Consider the following 19,229-nt stretch of genomic DNA (forward strand, 5'->3'; position numbering starts at 1 on the left):
TTCTGCTCCTGCTTCTGCTCTTTCTCCTGTTGAAGTTGTCTCACCACTGTCCAGAGTGCAGATATGTCTCTCTCCACCTCCAGCTCTCCTGGTCTGGTTAAGGGGTTGTTGTGCTGGACTGTTGTCTGGGTCTGTGCTGACTGGAGTGTAATCACCTGCTGTTCCAGCTCCACCTGCCTTACCTCCAGCTGGGTGAATTTATCCTTCATTTCAATGAGGGAGAAGTGCTCTGTACTGGGAGGTTGACTGTCTGCTGAGGGTTGCTCGTCTGTGGGGTTATATGATGAAGAGGTCTGGTCTGACCCGCTTGGGGTGGGGGTATCTTTATCAAGGGAGAGCTTCTCCTGCTGGGCTAATTCTTTGATTAGGTGAAAGTCCAGCTGAAACTGTTTGGGGTTGCCCTGTACCAATACTGTTCCAGACTTATATAGATTTATGTTAGCTGACTCAGAGTCCTCGTTGTCAAGTATCCTGAGTTTCCACCCCTCGTTAACCCCCCCTCTCTTAACAGAGGGGTAGTGTGCTAATATAGCACTGTGCCATGCCAGGGGATGGTTTGTGTGGAAGATAAGGTTGCTGATGTTCCCATTTTTGTAATAGTCAGCAAAAAGTGTCTCTTGATTCATCTCTTCATCTCTCTCTCTCTTCATCTCTCTCTCTCTCTTCATCTCTCTCTCTCTTCATCTCTCTCTCTCTTCATCTCTCTCTCTCTCTCTCTCTCTCTCTCTCTCTCTCTCTCTCTCTCTCTCTCTCTTCATCTCTCTCTCTCTTCATCTCTCCCTCCATCAGTCAGATATCTACTTTGTGTCATCTGCTCCGGTCAACTCTGCCTCCAACTGCAGCTCCCGGGACACCAGTTCCCAGAGTTCCCCACAGACGCCCACCGGCTACGAGATGCCCGTGTTCCCATCGCCGCTCGGAGACGGTAAGCCTCGCCAAGCAACCAATCACGGTGTAGTATATATCATGGGACCTGAACTGGGCTTTAGAGGGGGTAGGGTGTAGTATATATCATGGGACCTGAACTGGGCTTTAGAGGGGGTAGGGTGTAGTATATATCATGGGACCTGAACTGGGCTTTAGAGGGTGAAGGGTGTAGTATATAGCATGGGACCTGAACTGGGCTTTAGAGGGGGTAGAGTGTAGTATATATCATGGGACCTGAACTGGGCTTTAGAGGGTGAAGGGTGTAGTATATAGCATGGGACCTGAACTGGGCTTTAGAGGGTGAAGGGTGTAGTATATAGCATGGGACCTGAACTGGGCTTTAGAGGGGGTAGGGTGTAGTATATAGCATGGGACCTCAACTGGGCTTTAGAGGGGGTAGAGTGTAGTATATATCATGGGACCTGAACTGGGCTTTAGAGGGTGTAGAGTATAGTATATATCATGGGACCTGAACTGGGCTTTAGATGGGTTAGAGTGTAGTATATATCATGGGACCTGAACTGGGCTTTAGAGGGGTTAGAGTGTAGTATATATCATGGGACCTGAACTGGGCTTTAGAGGGGTTAGAGTGTAGTATATATCATGGGACCTGAACTGGGCTTTAGAGGGGTTAGAGCGTAGTATATATCATGGGACCTGAACTGGGCTTTAGAGGGGTTAGAGTGTAGTACAGTATAGAGGGCACTTTGAGAGGTTAAAGGGGAACTCCACTCAAAAACAATATTTTGGTATTTTTTTTCATTCGTCCATTGTTGATACAGTTCCAAAATGTTGTGCATGTCAGCAGTCAAGTTTTCACGATCTTGGACTTTCAAGAAGCAATGTGTCACCTGCCACATCATTATGATGATGCAAAATACCACAGGATAGTTTTTGAGTTCCCCTTTAAGACTCTGCCATCTTCTACCGGGTCCTTCTTCTCTTTTCTATTGGTCAACTCTAGTCTTGGAACACTACTACAACCATTAACATCCCTGTAGCATTGATCTTTCCAGCTCTGGGGGTGGTGGTGTTAATACTACTGAATGTGTGTGTTCTGTCATACCAGAGTGTGTGTGTGTATTACATAACCTTGTTCTGGTCCCTGGTTCAGATTCTATACGGATCCCCTATGGTACCAAGCTATCCCTGTACATGTCTAAGGATGCCGAAGGTACTTCAAGGAGTCTCCCACTGCTCCTCCGGTTTGTCCCAAATGGCATTATTTTCCTTATATAGTGCACTACTTCTGACCAGAGCCCTGGCCCCTGGTCAGAAGCAGTGCACTATATAGGGAATCAGGTGCCATTTGGGACACAGCCCTCCCTCTTCATCTAGCTGCACATGCTGCCCTACTAACATGCACGGAAAATAACTCACCTTTTAGTTGTTTTTATATGAAGCGGCATGTTTGACTGAATGTCAGTTGAATGTTAAGTGAACATTCTGTCTTCCCCATCACACCTTCTCTCTGTCAGAGTGACTGGGAAATGGAGAGAGTGAAAAAGTAAAAAAGGAAAGAAGAAATGGATGATAGAGAGGGGGAGAAAGGGGGAGAGAGAGAGGTAGAGAGATGTAGATTCAGAAAGGTATGCATGTGAGAGAGATGGGAGAATGTTTGAGAGAGAGAGGAGGGGGAATGAAAAAGAGAGAAAGAGAGAGCGAGACAGAGGGGAGGAGAAGACACGTCTGCCGCAGCATGATTTACAGATTGCACTGTCACCATGGAAACTTTTGTCAAAACCCCCTCTCCCATTCAGAGTGGTGGTCTAAATAGAGGTGCCACAATCTAGGGGGAAGGAGGGAGAGATTGAGGGGGGGCTGACAAAAATCCCATCCTCTAACCGACTGCCTATGCCTGCCGTTTCTGCTCTATGGGGAGAGCTGCTTTTCCACTGGTAGACAATTGGCTCAGTTTGAGATCAGATTTGTTGACATCAGTAACATGTGAATACAAAATGCTGAGACTGATGTGTGGATTGGACAGTCAAACTACCTCTAGTAGTATTCCACCAATCCTGAACCATGTTTAATCATGGAATCACATCCTATTCTGATTAGAGGATTGGACAGTTCTAAAACATAACAAATCAAATATTCTAAAAGTCTTATGGAACCTTTATTTTTGTTAGATTCTAGGTCATTTACCCTGGAGCAGAAACGCATGTGGAATATATAGATCCACGCGATTATATATCCCAGATGGCTGCATGCTTTTTGTTGTTGGTATATTTCATATCTATTTGGTTTATTATTAACATTTCTGTCTGTCTGGTATTGTTATGGGAGAGAGGGGTCGGTAACACTGAGTCAGTGAACCTGTCATAACAAAAGGAGTGACCCCTTTTCTCCCAGAATGCTGTTTGCGTCACCTTTGACCCCGTGACATTTCAGAACGGCGGTCTGTTTGGTGCAGTGCAGCCTTCCATCGCATCAGACAGTCACATAGCTGCGTGTGCGTTAGTATTGCCATCCTGTCTTGATCTAGTGAAACGCTGCATTAGAATATGAGCATTCACTGCCACCTAATGGTTAGATTTAACCATTGCAAGCCAATACACCTGCATCATGTTCATTAGGGCAAAACGTAACAAAATGTTTTGCAACGTTCTTTTGGCATGTTGGGTGCCTAAAGAGCCCACCCCTGCTATAGCTACCACTGGAATACAACAGACTGTAGAGACTGGAACACAGCAGACTATAGAGACTAGAATACAGAAGATTATAGAGACTAGAATACAGCAGACGATAGAGACTGGAATACAGCAGAGTATAGAGACTAGAATAGAGAAGATTATAGAGACTAGAATACAGAAGACTATAGAGACTGGAATACAGCAGACTACAGAGACTGGAATACAGCAGACTACAGAGACTGGAATACAGCAGACTATAGAGACTAGAATAGAGAATATTATAGAGACTAGAATACAGCAGACGATAGAGACTGAAATACAGCAGACTATAGAGACTAGAATACAGAAGGTTATAGAGACTAGAATACAGAAGACTATAGAGACTGGAATACAACAGACTACAGAGACTGAAATACAACAGACTACAGAGACTGGAATACAACAGACTACAGAGACTGGACTACAGCAGACTACAGAGACTGGAATACAGCAGACTACAAAGACTAGAATACAGCAGACGATAGAGACTGGAATACAGCAGACTATAGAGACTAGAATACAGAAGATTATAGAGACTGGAATACAGAAGACTATAGAGACTGGAACACAGCAGACTATAGAGACTAGAATACAGACGATTATAGAAACTAGAATACAGAAGATTACAGAGACTAGAATACAGAAGATGATAGAGACTGGAATACAGCAGACTACACAGACTGGAATACAGCAGACTACAGAGACTGGGTAACAGCAGACTATAGAGACTGGAATACAGCAGACTATAGAGACTGGAATACAGCAGACTACAGAGACTGGAATACAGCAGACTACAGAGACTGGGTAACAGCAGACTATAGAGACTGGAATACAGCAGACTATAGAGACTGGAATACAGCAGACTACAGAGACTGGAATACAGCAGACTACAGAGACTGGAATACAGCAGACTACAAAGACTGGAATACAGCAAAATATAGAGACTGGAATACAGCAGACTACAGAAACTGTAATACAGCAGACTATAGAGACTGGAATACAGCAGACTACAGAGACTGGAATACAGCAGACTATAGAGACTGGAATTCAGCAGACTACAGAGACTGGAATACAGCAGACTACAGAGACTGGAATACAGCAGACTACAGAGACTGGAATACAGCAGACTACAGAGACTGGAATACAGCAGACTACAGATACTGGAATACAGCAGACTACAGAGACTGGAATACAGCAGACTATAGAGACTGGAATACAGAAGACTACAGAGACTGGAATACAGCAGACTATAGAGACTGGAATACAGCAGACTACAGAGACTGGAATACAGAAGACTACAGAGACTGGAATACAGCAGACTACAAAGACTGGAATACAGCAAAATATAGAGACTGGAATACAGCAGACTACAGACACTGTAATACAGCAGACTATAGAGACTGGAATACAGCAGACTACAGAGACTGGAATACAGCAGACTATAGAGACTGGAATTCAGCAGACTACAGAGACTGGAATACAGCAGACTACAGAGACTGGAATACAGCAGACTACAGAGCCTGGAATACAGCAGACTACAGAGACTGGAATACAGCAGACTACAGATACTGGAATACAGCAGACTACAGAGACTGGAATACAGCAGACTATAGAGACTGGAATACAGCAGACTACAGAGACTGGAATACAGCAGACTACAAAGACTGGAATACAGCAGACTACAGAGACTGGAATACAGCAGACTACAGAGACTGGAATACAGCAGACTATAGAGACTGTAATACAGCAGACTATAGAGACTGGAATACAGCAGACTACAGAGACTGGAATACAGCAGACTACAGAGACTGGAATACAGCAGACTACAAAGACTGGAATACAGCAAAATATAGAGACTGGAATACAGCAGACTACAGAGACTGTAATACAGCAGACTATAGAGACTGGAATACAGCAGACTACAGAGACTGGAATACAGCAGACTATAGAGACAGGAATACAGCAGACTACAGAGACTGGAATACAGCAGACTACAGAGACTGGAATACAGCAGACTACAGAGACTGGAATACAGCAGACTACAGAGACTGGAATACAGCAGACGATAGAGACTGGAATACAGCAGACTACAGAGACTGGAATACAGCAGACTACAGAGACTGGAATACAGCAGACTACAGAGACTGGAATACAGCAGACTACAGAGACTGGAATACAGCAGACTACAGAGACTGGAATTCAGCAGACTACAGAGACTGGAATACAGCAGACTACAGAGACTGGAATACAGCAGACTACAGAGACTGGAATACAGCAGACTACAGAGACTGGAATACAGCAGACTACAGATACTGGAATACAGCAGACTACAGAGACTGGAATACAGCAGACTACAGAGACTGGAATACAGCAGACTACAAAGACTGGAATACAGCAGACTACAAAGACTGGAATACAGCAGACTACAGAGACTGGAATACAGCAGACTACAGAGACTGGAATACAGCAGACTATAGAGACTGTAATACAGCAGACTATAGAGACTGGAATTCAGCAGACTACAGAGACTGGAATACAGCAGACTACAGAGACTGGAATACAGCAGACTACAGAGACTGGAATACAGCAGACTACAGAGACTGGAATACAGCAGACTACAGATACTGGAATACAGCAGACTACAGAGACTGGAATACAGCAGACTATAGAGACTGGAATACAGCAGACTACAGAGACTGGAATACAGCAGACTATAGAGACTGGAATACAGCAGACTACAGAGACTGGAATACAGCAGACTACAGAGACTGGAATACAGCAGACTACAGAGACTGGAATACAGCAGACTACAGAGACTGGAATACAGCAGACTACAGAGACTGGAATACAGCAGACTACAGAGACTGGAATACAGCAGACTATAGAGACTGGAATACAGCAGACTATAGAGACTGGAATACAGCAGACTACAGAGACTGGAATACAGCAGACTACAGAGACTGGAATACAGCAGACTACAGAGACTGGAATACAGCAGACTACAGAGACTGAAATACAGCAGACTACAGACACTGGAATACAGCAGACTACAGAGACTGGAATACAGCAGACTACAGAGACTGGAATATAGCAGACTACAGAGACTGGAATACAGCAGACTACAGAGACTGGAATACAGCAGACTACAGAGACTGGAATACAGCAGACTACAGAGACTGGAATACAGCAGACTACAGAGACTGCAATAAGGCAGACGATAGAGACTGGAATACAGCAGACTATAGAGACTGGAATACAGCAGACTAGAGAGACTGGAATACAGCAGACTACAGAGACTGGAATACAGCAGACTAGAGAGACTGGAATACAGCAGACTATAGAGACTGGAATACAGCAGACTATAGAGACTGGAATACAGCAGACTACAGAGACTGGAATACAGCAGACTACAGAGACTGGAATACAGCAGACTACAGAGACTGGAATACAGCAGACTACAGAGACTGGAATACAGCAGACTATAGAGACTGGAATACAGCAGACTATAGAGACTGGAATACAGCAGACTACAGAGACTGGAATACAGCAGACTACAAAGACTGGAATACAGCAAAATATAGAGACTGGAATACAGCAGACTACAGAGACTGTAATACAACAGACTATAGAGACTGGAATACAGCAGACTACAGAGACTGGAATACAGCAGACTACAGAGACTGGAATACAGCAGACTACAGAGACTGGAATACAGCAGACTACAGAGACTGGAATACAGCAGACTACAAAGACTGGAATACAGCAAAATATAGAGACTGGAATACAGCAGACTACAGAGACTGTAATACAACAGACTATAGAGACTGGAATACAGCAGACTACAGAGACTGGAATACAGCAGACTATAGAGACAGGAATACAGCAGACTACAGAGACTGGAATACAGCAGACTACAGAGACTGGAATACAGCAGACTACAGAGACTGGAATACAGCAGACTACAGAGACTGGAATACAGCAGACGATAGAGACTGGAATACAGCAGACTACAGAGACTGGAATACAGCAGACTACAGAGACTGGAATACAGCAGACTACAGAGACTGGAATACAGCAGACTACAGAGACTGGAATACAGCAGACTACAGAGACTGGAATACAGCAGACTACAGAGACTGGAATACAGCAGACTATAGAGACTGGAATACAGCAGACTATAGAGACTGGAATACAGCAGACTACAGAGACTGGAATACAGCAGACTACAGAGACTGGAATACAGCAGACTACAGAGACTGGAATACAGCAGACTACAGAGACTGAAATACAGCAGACTACAGACACTGGAATACAGCAGACTACAGAGAATGGAATACAGCAGACTACAGAGACTGGAATATAGCAGACTACAGAGACTGGAATACAGCAGACTACAGAGACTGGAATACAGCAGACTACAGAGACTGGAATACAGCAGACTACAGAGACTGGAATACAGCAGACTACAGAGACTGCAATAAGGCAGACGATAGAGACTGGAATACAGCAGACTATAGAGACTGGAATACAGCAGACTAGAGAGACTGGAATACAGCAGACTACAGAGACTGGAATACAGCAGACTATAGAGACTGGAATACAGCAGACTATAGAGACTGGAATACAGCAGACTACAGAGACTGGAATACAGCAGACTACAGAGACTGGAATACAGCAGACTACAGAGACTGGAATACAGCAGACTACAGAGACTGGAATACAGCAGACTATAGAGACTGGAATACAGCAGACTATAGAGACTGGAATACAGCAGACTATAGAGACTGGAATACAGCAGACTACAGAGACTGGAATACAGCAGACTATAGAGACTGGAATACAGCAGACTATAGAGACTGGAATACAGCAGACTACAGAGACTGGAATACAGCAGACTACAGAGACTGGAATACAGCAGACTACAGAGACTGGAATACAGCAGACTACAGAGACTGGAATACAGCAGACTACAAAGACTGGAATACAGCAAAATATAGAGACTGGAATACAGCAGACTACAGAGACTGTAATACAACAGACTATAGAGACTGGAATACAGCAGACTACAGAGACTGGAATACAGCAGACTATAGAGACAGGAATACAGCAGACTACAGAGACTGGAATACAGCAGACTACAGAGACTGGAATACAGCAGACTACAGAGACTGGAATACAGCAGACTACAGAGACTGGAATACAGCAGACGATAGAGACTGGAATACAGCAGACTACAGAGACTGGAATACAGCAGACTACAGAGACTGGAATACAGCAGACTACAGAGACTGGAATACAGCAGACTACAGAGACTGGAATACAGCAGACTACAGAGACTGGAATACAGCAGACTACAGAGACTGGAATACAGCAGACTATAGAGACTGGAATACAGCAGACTATAGAGACTGGAATACAGCAGACTACAGAGACTGGAATACAGCAGACTACAGAGACTGGAATACAGCAGACTACAGAGACTGGAATACAGCAGACTACAGAGACTGAAATACAGCAGACTACAGACACTGGAATACAGCAGACTACAGAGACTGGAATACAGCAGACTACAGAGACTGGAATATAGCAGACTACAGAGACTGGAATACAGCAGACTACAGAGACTGGAATACAGCAGACTACAGAGACTGGAATACAGCAGACTACAGAGACTGGAATACAGCAGACTACAGAGACTGCAATAAGGCAGACGATAGAGACTGGAATACAGCAGACTATAGAGACTGGAATACAGCAGACTAGAGAGACTGGAATACAGCAGACTACAGAGACTGGAATACAGCAGACTAGAGAGACTGGAATACAGCAGACTATAGGGACTGGAATACAGCAGACTATAGAGACTGGAATACAGCAGACTACAGAGACTGGAATACAGCAGACTACAGAGACTGGAATACAGCAGACTACAGAGACTGGAATACAGCAGACTACAGAGACTGGAATACAGCAGACTATAGAGACTGGAATACAGCAGACTATAGAGACTGGAATACAGCAGACTATAGAGACTGGAATACAGCAGACTACAGAGACTGGAATACAGCAGACTATAGAGACTGGAATACAGCAGACTATAGAGACTGGAATACAGCAGACTACAGAGACTGGAATACAGCAGACTACAGAGACTGGAATACAGCAGACTACAGAGACTGGAATACAGCAGACTACAGAGACTGGAATACAGCAGACTACAGAGACTGGAATACAGCAGACTACAGAGACTGGAATACAGCAGACTACAGAGACTGCAATAAGGCAGACGATAGAGACTGGAATACAGCAGACTATAGAGACTGGAATACAGCAGACTAGAGAGACTGGAATACAGCAGACTACAGAGACTGGAATACAGCAGACTACAAAGACTGGAATACAGCAAAATATAGAGACTGGAATACAGCAGACTACAGAGACTGTAATACAACAGACTATAGAGACTGGAATACAGCAGACTACAGAGACTGGAATACAGCAGACTATAGAGACAGGAATACAGCAGACTACAGAGACTGGAATACAGCAGACTACAGATACTGGAATACAGCAGACTACAGAGACTGGAATACAGCAGACTATAGAGACTGGAATACAGCAGACTACAGAGACTGGAATACAGCAGACTACAGAGACTGGAATACAGCAGACTATAGAGACTGGAATACAGCAGACTATAGAGACTGGAATACAGCAGACTACAGAGACTGGAATACAGCAGACTACAGAGACTGGAATACAGCAGACTACAGAGACTGGAATACAGCAGACTACAGAGACTGAAATACAGCAGACTACAGACACTGGAATACAGCAGACTACAGAGACTGGAATACAGCAGACTACAGAGACTGGAATATAGCAGACTACAGAGACTGGAATACAGCAGACTACAGAGACTGGAATACAGCAGACTACAGAGACTGGAATACAGCAGACTACAGAGACTGGAATACAGCAGACTACAGAGACTGCAATAAGGCAGACGATAGAGACTGGAATACAGCAGACTATAGAGACTGGAATACAGCAGACTAGAGAGACTGGAATACAGCAGACTAGAGAGACTGGAATACAGCAGACTACAGAGACTGGAATACAGCAGACTATAGAGACTGGAATACAGCAGACTATAGAGACTGGAATACAGCAGACTACAGAGACTGGAATACAGCAGACTACAGAGACTGGAATACAGCAGACTACAGAGACTGGAATACAGCAGACTACAGAGACTGGAATACAGCAGACTATAGAGACTGGAATACAGCAGACTATAGAGACTGGAATACAGCAGACTACAGAGACTGGAATACAGCAGACTATAGAGACTGGAATACAGCAGACTATAGAGACTGGAATACAGCAGACTACAGAGACTGGAATACAGCAGACTACAGAGACTGGAATACAGCAGACTACAGAGACTGGAATACAGCAGACTACAGAGACTGGAATACAGCAGACTACAAAGACTGGAATACAGCAAAATATAGAGACTGGAATACAGCAGACTACAGAGACTGTAATACAACAGACTATAGAGACTGGAATACAGCAGACTACAGAGACTGGAATACAGCAGACTATAGAGACAGGAATACAGCAGACTACAGAGACTGGAATACAGCAGACTACAGAGACTGGAATACAGCAGACTACAGAGACTGGAATACAGCAGACTACAGAGACTGGAATACAGCAGACGATAGAGACTGGAATACAGCAGACTACAGAGACTGGAATACAGCAGACTACAGAGACTGGAATACAGCAGACTACAGAGACTGGAATACAGCAGACTACAGAGACTGGAATACAGCAGACTACAGAGACTGGAATACAGCAGACTACAGAGACTGGAATACAGCAGACTATAGAGACTGGAATACAGCAGACTATAGAGACTGGAATACAGCAGACTACAGAGACTGGAATACAGCAGACTACAGAGACTGGAATACAGCAGACTATAGAGACTGGAATACAGCAGACTATAGAGACTGGAATACAGCAGACTATAGAGACTGGAATACAGCAGACTACAGAGACTGGAATACAGCAGACTATAGAGACTGGAATACAGCAGACTATAGAGACTGGAATACAGCAGACTACAGAGACTGGAATACAGCAGACTACAGAGACTGGAATACAGCAGACTACAGAGACTGGAATACAGCAGACTACAGAGACTGGAATACAGCAGACTACAAAGACTGGAATACAGCAAAATATAGAGACTGGAATACAGCAGACTACAGAGACTGTAATACAACAGACTATAGAGACTGGAATACAGCAGACTACAGAGACTGGAATACAGCAGACTATAGAGACAGGAATACAGCAGACTACAGAGACTGGAATACAGCAGACTACAGAGACTGGAATACAGCAGACTACAGAGACTGGAATACAGCAGACTACAGAGACTGGAATACAGCAGACGATAGAGACTGGAATACAGCAGACTACAGAGACTGGAATACAGCAGACTACAGAGACTGGAATACAGCAGACTACAGAGACTGGAATACAGCAGACTACAGAGACTGGAATACAGCAGACTACAGAGACTGGAATACAGCAGACTACAAAGACTGGAATACAGCAAAATATAGAGACTGGAATACAGCAGACTACAGAGACTGTAATACAACAGACTATAGAGACTGGAATACAGCAGACTACAGAGACTGGAATACAGCAGACTACAGAGACTGGAATACAGCAGACTACAGAGACTGGAATACAGCAGACTACAGAGACTGGAATACAGCAGACTACAGAGACTGGAATACAGCAGACTACAGAGACTGGAATACAGCAGACGATAGAGACTGGAATACAGCAGACTACAGAGACTGGAATACAGCAGACTACAGAGACTGGAATACAGCAGACTACAGAGACTGGAATACAGCAGACTATAGAGACTGGAATACAGCAGACTATAGAGACTGGAATACAGCAGACTACAGAGACTGGAATACAGCAGACTACAGAGACTGGAATACAGCAGACTACAGAGACTGGAATACAGCAGACTACAGAGACTGAAATACAGCAGACTACAGACACTGGAATACAGCAGACTACAGAGACTGGAATACAGCAGACTACAGAGACTGGAATATAGCAGACTACAGAGACTGGAATACAGCAGACTACAGAGACTGGAATACAGCAGACTACAGAGACTGGAATACAGCAAACTACAGAGACTGGAATACAGCAGACTACAGAGACTGCAATAAGGCAGACGATAGAGACTGGAATACAGCAGACTACAGAGACTGGAATACAGCAGACTAGAGAGACTGGAATACAGCAGACTACAGAGACTGGAATACAGCAGACTACAAAGACTGGAATACAGCAAAATATAGAGACTGGAATACAGCAGACTACAGAGACTGGAATACAGCAGACTACAGAGACTGGAATACAGCAGACTACAGAGACTGGAATACAGCAGACTACAGAGACTGGAATACAGCAGACTACAGAGACTGGAATACAGCAGACTATAGAGACTGGAATACAGCAGACTATAGAGACTGGAATACAGCAGACTATAGAGACTGGAATACAGCAGACTACAGAGACTGGAATACAGCAGACTATAGAGACTGGAATACAGCAGACTATAGAGACTGGAATACAGCAGACTACAGAGACTGGAATGCAGTGCTGCTACGAAGATGTTAAGTATCCAATTACTCTGACTCATACAGTCATTTAATTATTGATCCCAAACGTTGAATAATTGATGGATAGCTGTAAATGTCTGTATCTCAGTAGTCGTATTATATTACACAGTTTTGAAATGGCGATGATGATGAATTCACAAGTCGATCGCACACTGTGTCACTGAGTCATGTTATTAATCAGTTTAGATAGAGGAGGCTTGATTGGAACATGACATGATCAGAGAGATCATGTCATGTTCAGATGTTCAGATGTTCAGATGTTCGTTCAGATGTTCGTGTTCTTACACATATGTTCCTCTAGTGTGTGTGTGTGTGTGTGTGTGTGTGTGTGTGTGTGTGTGTGTGTGTGTGTGTGTGTGTGTGTGTGTGTGTGTGTGTGTGTGTGTGTGTGTGTGTGTGTGTGTGCGTGGGCGTGTGGTAAACTAATCAGTCTAAGGAGGTCTCCATAACGTCATTGCCTGAAGTTGCCTGTTGTTGAAATGATGTCTCTCTCACCGCAATACCTTTCTTTGTATCTCTCCTTCTCCATCCATCCCCACTCTCTCTGTATCTCTCCTTCTCCATCTATCCCCACTCTCTGTATCTCTCCTTCTCCATCCATCCCCACTCTCTCTGTATCTCTCCTTCTCCATCCATCCCCACTCTCTCTGTATCTCTCCTTCTCCATCCATCCCCACTCTCTCTGTATCTCTCCTTCTCCATCCATCCCCACTCTCTCTGTATCTCTCCTTCTCCGTCCATCCCCACTCTCTCTGTATCTCTCCTTCTCCATCCATCCCCACTCTCTCTGTATCTCTCCTTCTCCATCCATCCCCACTCTCTGTATCTCTCCTTCTCCATCCATCCCCACTCTCTCTGTATCTCTCCTTCTCCATCCATCCCCACTCTCTCTGTATCTCTCCTTCTCCATCCATCCCCACTCTCTCTGTATCTCTCCTTCTCCATCCATCCCCACTCTCTCTGTATCTCTCCTTCTCCATCCATCCCCACACTGTATCTCTCCTTCTCCATCCATCCCCACTCTCTCTGTATCTCTCCTTCTCCATCCATCCCCACTCTCTTTGTATCTCTCCTTCTCCATCCATCCCCACTCTCTCTGTATCTCTCCTTCTCCATCCATCCCCACTCTCTCTGTATCTCTCCTTCTCCATCCATCCCCACTCTCTCTGTATCTCTCCTTCTCCATCCATCCCCACTCTCTCTGTATCTCTCCTTCTCCATCCATCCCAACTCTCTCTGTATCTCTCCTTCTCCATCCATCCCCACTCTCTCTGTATCTCTCCTTCTCCATCCATCCCCACTCTCTCTGTATCTCTCCTTCTCCATCTATCCCCACTCTCTCTGTATCTCTCCTTCTCCATCTATCCCCACTCTCTCTGTATCTCTCCTTCTCCATCCATCCCCACTCTCTCTGTATCTCTCCTTCTCCATCCATCCCCACTCTCTCTGTATCTCTCCTTTTCCATCCATTCCCACTCTCTGTATCTCTCCTTCTCCATCCATCCCCACTCTCTCTGTATCTCTCCTTCTCCATCCATCCCCACACTCTGTATCTCTCCTTCTCCATCCATCCCCACTCTCTCTGTATCTCTCCTTTTCCATCCATTCCCACTCTCTCTGTATCTCTCCTTCTCCATCTATCCCCACTCTCTCTGTATCTCTCCTTCTCCATCCATCCCCACACTCTGTATCTCTCCTTCTCCATCCATCCCCACTCTCTCTGTATCTCTCCTTTTCCATCCATTCCCACTCTCTCTGTATCTCTCCTTCTCCATCTATCCCCACTCTCTCTGTATCTCTGCTTTTCACCCTCCAGGTGAGACACAGTGTAAGCACATCTTCAAGATCCCACTGAGTAACCTAGTGGGCCGCAGCATCGAGAGGCCCCTTAAGTCCCCGCTGGTCAACAAGGTGGTGACGGGCCTGATAGCCCCCGTGGGGGCCCTCATGCAGGGGTCCTCACACACCCTGTCTCTGTCCCGCATGGAGATCAAAGAAATCGCCAGCCGCACCCGTAAGGAGCTTCTGGGTGAGTGAGGCACCAAGACTGGACTGTACATACACACCCCTGACTACACACACACACATAGAGGCACACACACACACACACACACACACACACACACACACACACACACACACACACACACACACACACACACACACCTGACACAGCATTCAGAAAGTTATAATATCATTAGTTTTAATTAGTTCTTGTCATATCCTCTTTCCCATCACAGCGACCATAGAGTAATTTAGCTTGTAGGTTATAGCTGTGTCTGAATACCCATACTAACATACTGTATACTTAATGAGTATATACTACATACTATATACAGTAGTGGCCAAAAGTTTTGAGAATTACATAAATATAAATTTTCACAAAGTTGGCTGCTTCAATGTCTTTAGATATTTTTATCAGATGTTACTATGGAATACTGAAGTATAATTACAAGCATTTCATAAGTGTCAAAGGCTTTTATTGACAATTACATGAAGTTGATGCAGAGAGTCAATATTTGCAGTGTTGACCCTTCTTTTTCAAGACCTCTGCAATCCGCCCTGGCATGCTGTCAATTAACTTTTGGGCCACATCCTGACTGATGGCAGTCCATTCTTGCATAATCAATGCTTGGAGTTTCTCAGAATTTGTGGGTTTTTGTTTGTCCATCCGCCTCTTGAGGATTGACCACAATTTCTCAATGGGATTAAGGTCTGGGGAGTTTCCTGGCCATGGACCCAAAATATTGATGTTTTGTTCACGAGCCACTTAGTTATCACTTTTGCCTTATGGCAAGGTGCACCATCATCCTGGAAAAGGCATTGTTCGTCAGCAAACTGTTCCTGGATGGTTGGAAGAAGTTGCTCTCGGAGGATGTGTTGGTATCATTCTTTATTCATGGCTGTGTTCTTAGGCAAAATTGTGAGTGAGCCCACTCCCTTGGCTGAGAAGCAACCCCACACATGAATGGTCTCAGGATGCTTTACTGTTGGCATGACACAGGACTGATGGCAGCGCTCACCTTGTCTTCTCCGGACAAGCTTTTTTCCGGATGCCCCAAACAATCGGAAAGGGGATTCATCAGAGAAAATGACTTTACCTCAGTCCTCAGCAGTCCAATCCCTGTACCTTTTGCAGAATATCAGTCTGTCCCTGATGTTTTTCCTGGAGAGAAGTGGCTTCTTTGCTGCCCTTCTTGACACCAGGCCATCCTCCAAAAGTCTTTGCCTCACTGTGCGTGCAGATGCACTCACACCTGCCTGCTGCCATTCCTGAGCAAGCTCTGTACTGGTTGTGTCACAATCCCGCAGCTGAATCAACTTTAGGAGACAGTCCTGGCGCTTGCTGGACTTTCTTGGGTGCCCTGAAGCCTTCTTCACAACAATTGAACCGCTCTCCTTGAAGTTCTTGATGATCTGATAAATGGTTGATTTAGGTGCAATCTCACTGGCAGCAATATCCTTGCCTGTGAAGCCCTTTTTGTGCTAAGCGATGATGACGGCACGTGTTCCCTTGCAGGTAATCATGGTTGACAGAGGAAGAACAATGATTCCAAGCATCACCCTCCTTTTGAAGCTTCCAGTCTGTTATTCGAACTCAATCAGCATGACAGAGTGATCTCCAGCCTTGTCCTCGTCAACACTCACACCTGTGTTAACGAGATAATCACTGACATGATGCCATCTGGTCCTTTTGTGGCCGGGCTGAAATTCAGTGGAAATGTTTTTGGGGGATTCAGTTCATTTGCATGGCAAAGAGGGACTTTGCAATTAATTGCAATTCATCTGATCACTCTTCATAACATTCTGGGTATATGCAAATTGCCATCATACAAACTGAGGCAGCAGACTTTGTGAAAATTAATATTTGTGTCATTCTCAAAATGTTTGGCCACGACTATACTATTAGTTAATTTTAGTATACTGTAAAATAACAGTATGCTTTCAGTTGAGCGTTCTAGCTCTTCGCCTGTCTACCGGAAGTTAATGTTGTTGCTTTGCAACCTCTTGCTAGCATAACAAATTACTACTTAGACATTTTACAACTTCGGGTGTGTTCTTAAATTCAAGCTGGAGTGCCAGAGTGCGCTCGTAAATTCAGAGCGTTGTCAGATTGTCCGTTTGTAAATTCAGAGGAGTAGGGTTGATTTGAGCGTTCTGACCTTACAACGGCAGTCAAGCACCCAAGGTAACGTTGGCTAGCTTGCTAGCTACTTCCAGACACAAATGAGACCACTCTGGCCATTTTACTCGCCCTGGCTGAGCTGGTTAGGCAGTTTTCATGTTATCCAGAGCGTTAGTGACTGCAACTGTGCTGCTGGCAATAATTTAATTACGCTTTTTTGCCTACGTTTATTAACACCGGCCATATTCAACGGGTGTTGAGCGCTCGTAAATTCGTTATTCTGCGCTCTGGTAGACTCAGACAAGAGTGCTCTGAAATCTGAATAGATAGCCAGAGCGAATTTACGAAAACACCCGAATGTCCATTGAGAACGCACAACTACTATACCATTTAGCTAAGCTAAGAATGACGGGAATAATCAAGTCAATAATCGTTAGGTAGTTAGATAGCCTATAGTTTATTTTTATTTATTTATTTTCACCTTTATTTAACCAGGTAGGCCAGTTGAGAATGTCGTGGATAATCGTCTCAGAAATATAACACTCTTACAAGAACTTGTAAATTCAATATAGGCTTTTAATATAAAATATCAGAAGCCGTGTCAGTCCGCGGAAAAGACCAACTTCCATAAGCACTGGCTCTGTTCTTATACACACACATCAAATGAGTCCATCCCATATCTCTCATTTTAGACTTCCTGCTTGTTCATGCCCAATAACGCCTGTATCCGCTCTTGATTAGATTACAATGGTGCCAGGACCCTCTCAGTGTCCTAAAATAAATATGTATTATGCCTATAGTCCATCTGTTGGTCATTTGGCTGGCCCCCTCCTTTGTGTGTCCCTCTGACCTCGGTATGTCCAGCCATTCTATGCACTTATGGCCTTGCTTTAGTTTCCTGTCCTAGACAATAGACAATGTACTTTAAGTGTCGCCTCTTCCTTTTTACCCTAAGCCTTTATGCTTTTTATGGCTTTGGCCATTATGTCTGTTATGTCTTAGATTCCTGTTTTTACCAGAATGGCAAATGCACTCACGAATTGCCTTCTCCTCTTATATTCTAATGTACACCTGTCTTTTGCTTAATAGTGTGATATCTGTCTCTATATGTCTAAGTACTAACTCCTACAAGAACAAGTTCTCATTTACAACTGCGACCTGGCCAAGATAAAGCAAAGCAGTGCGACAAAAAACAACACAGTTACACATAGGATAAACAAAAGTACAGTCAATACACAATAGAAAAATCTATATACAGCGTGCGCAAATGGAGTTAGGAGGTAAGGCAATAAATAGGCCATAGTAGCGAAGTAATTACAATTTAGCAAATTCACACTGAAGTAATAGATGTGCAGATGATGATGTGCAAGTAGAAATGCTGGTGTGCAAAAGAGCGAAAAAGTAAATAAAAACAATATGGGGATGATGTAGGTAGTTGGGTGGGCTATTTAGAGATGGGCTATGTACAGCTGCAGCGATCGGTAAGCTGCTCAGACAGCTGATGCTTAAAGTTAGTTAGTCTTCAACTTCAGCGATTTTTGCAATTCGTTCCCAGTCATTGGCAGCAGAGAACTGTAAGGAAAGGCGGCCAAAGTGGGTGTTGGCTTTGGGAATGACCAGTGAGATATACCTGCTGGTGCGCGTGTTACAGGTGGGTGTTGTAATGGTGACCAGTGAGCTGAGATAAGGCGGAAGTTTACCTAGCAAAGACTTATAGATGACCTAGAGCCAGTGGGTCTGGCAACGAATATGAAGCAAGGGCCA

General features: G+C 44.4%; 1 protein-coding gene across 6 annotated transcripts in view; it reads left to right on the plus strand.

The window, feature by feature from the left end:
* Positions 1 to 19,229, plus strand: part of garnl3 (GTPase activating Rap/RanGAP domain like 3) — a 183,823-nt gene that overhangs the window by 152,582 nt on the left and 12,012 nt on the right. For 4 of the 6 annotated variants that reach the window (XM_071351733.1, XM_071351732.1, XM_071351737.1 and 1 more), the window contains exons 27-29: positions 790 to 925; positions 2,042 to 2,101; positions 15,156 to 15,368. In XM_071351733.1, coding sequence (XP_071207834.1) covers positions 790 to 925; positions 2,042 to 2,101; positions 15,156 to 15,368 — 409 coding nt within the window. The remainder of the gene's footprint in view (positions 1 to 789; positions 926 to 2,041; positions 2,102 to 15,155; positions 15,369 to 19,229) is intronic. The other 2 variants (XM_071351739.1, XM_071351736.1) reach the window with 1 other exon arrangement.

This window comes from Salvelinus alpinus, chromosome 18 (assembly GCF_045679555.1).
Source record: "Salvelinus alpinus chromosome 18, SLU_Salpinus.1, whole genome shotgun sequence".
Lineage (NCBI taxonomy): Eukaryota > Metazoa > Chordata > Actinopteri > Salmoniformes > Salmonidae > Salvelinus > Salvelinus alpinus.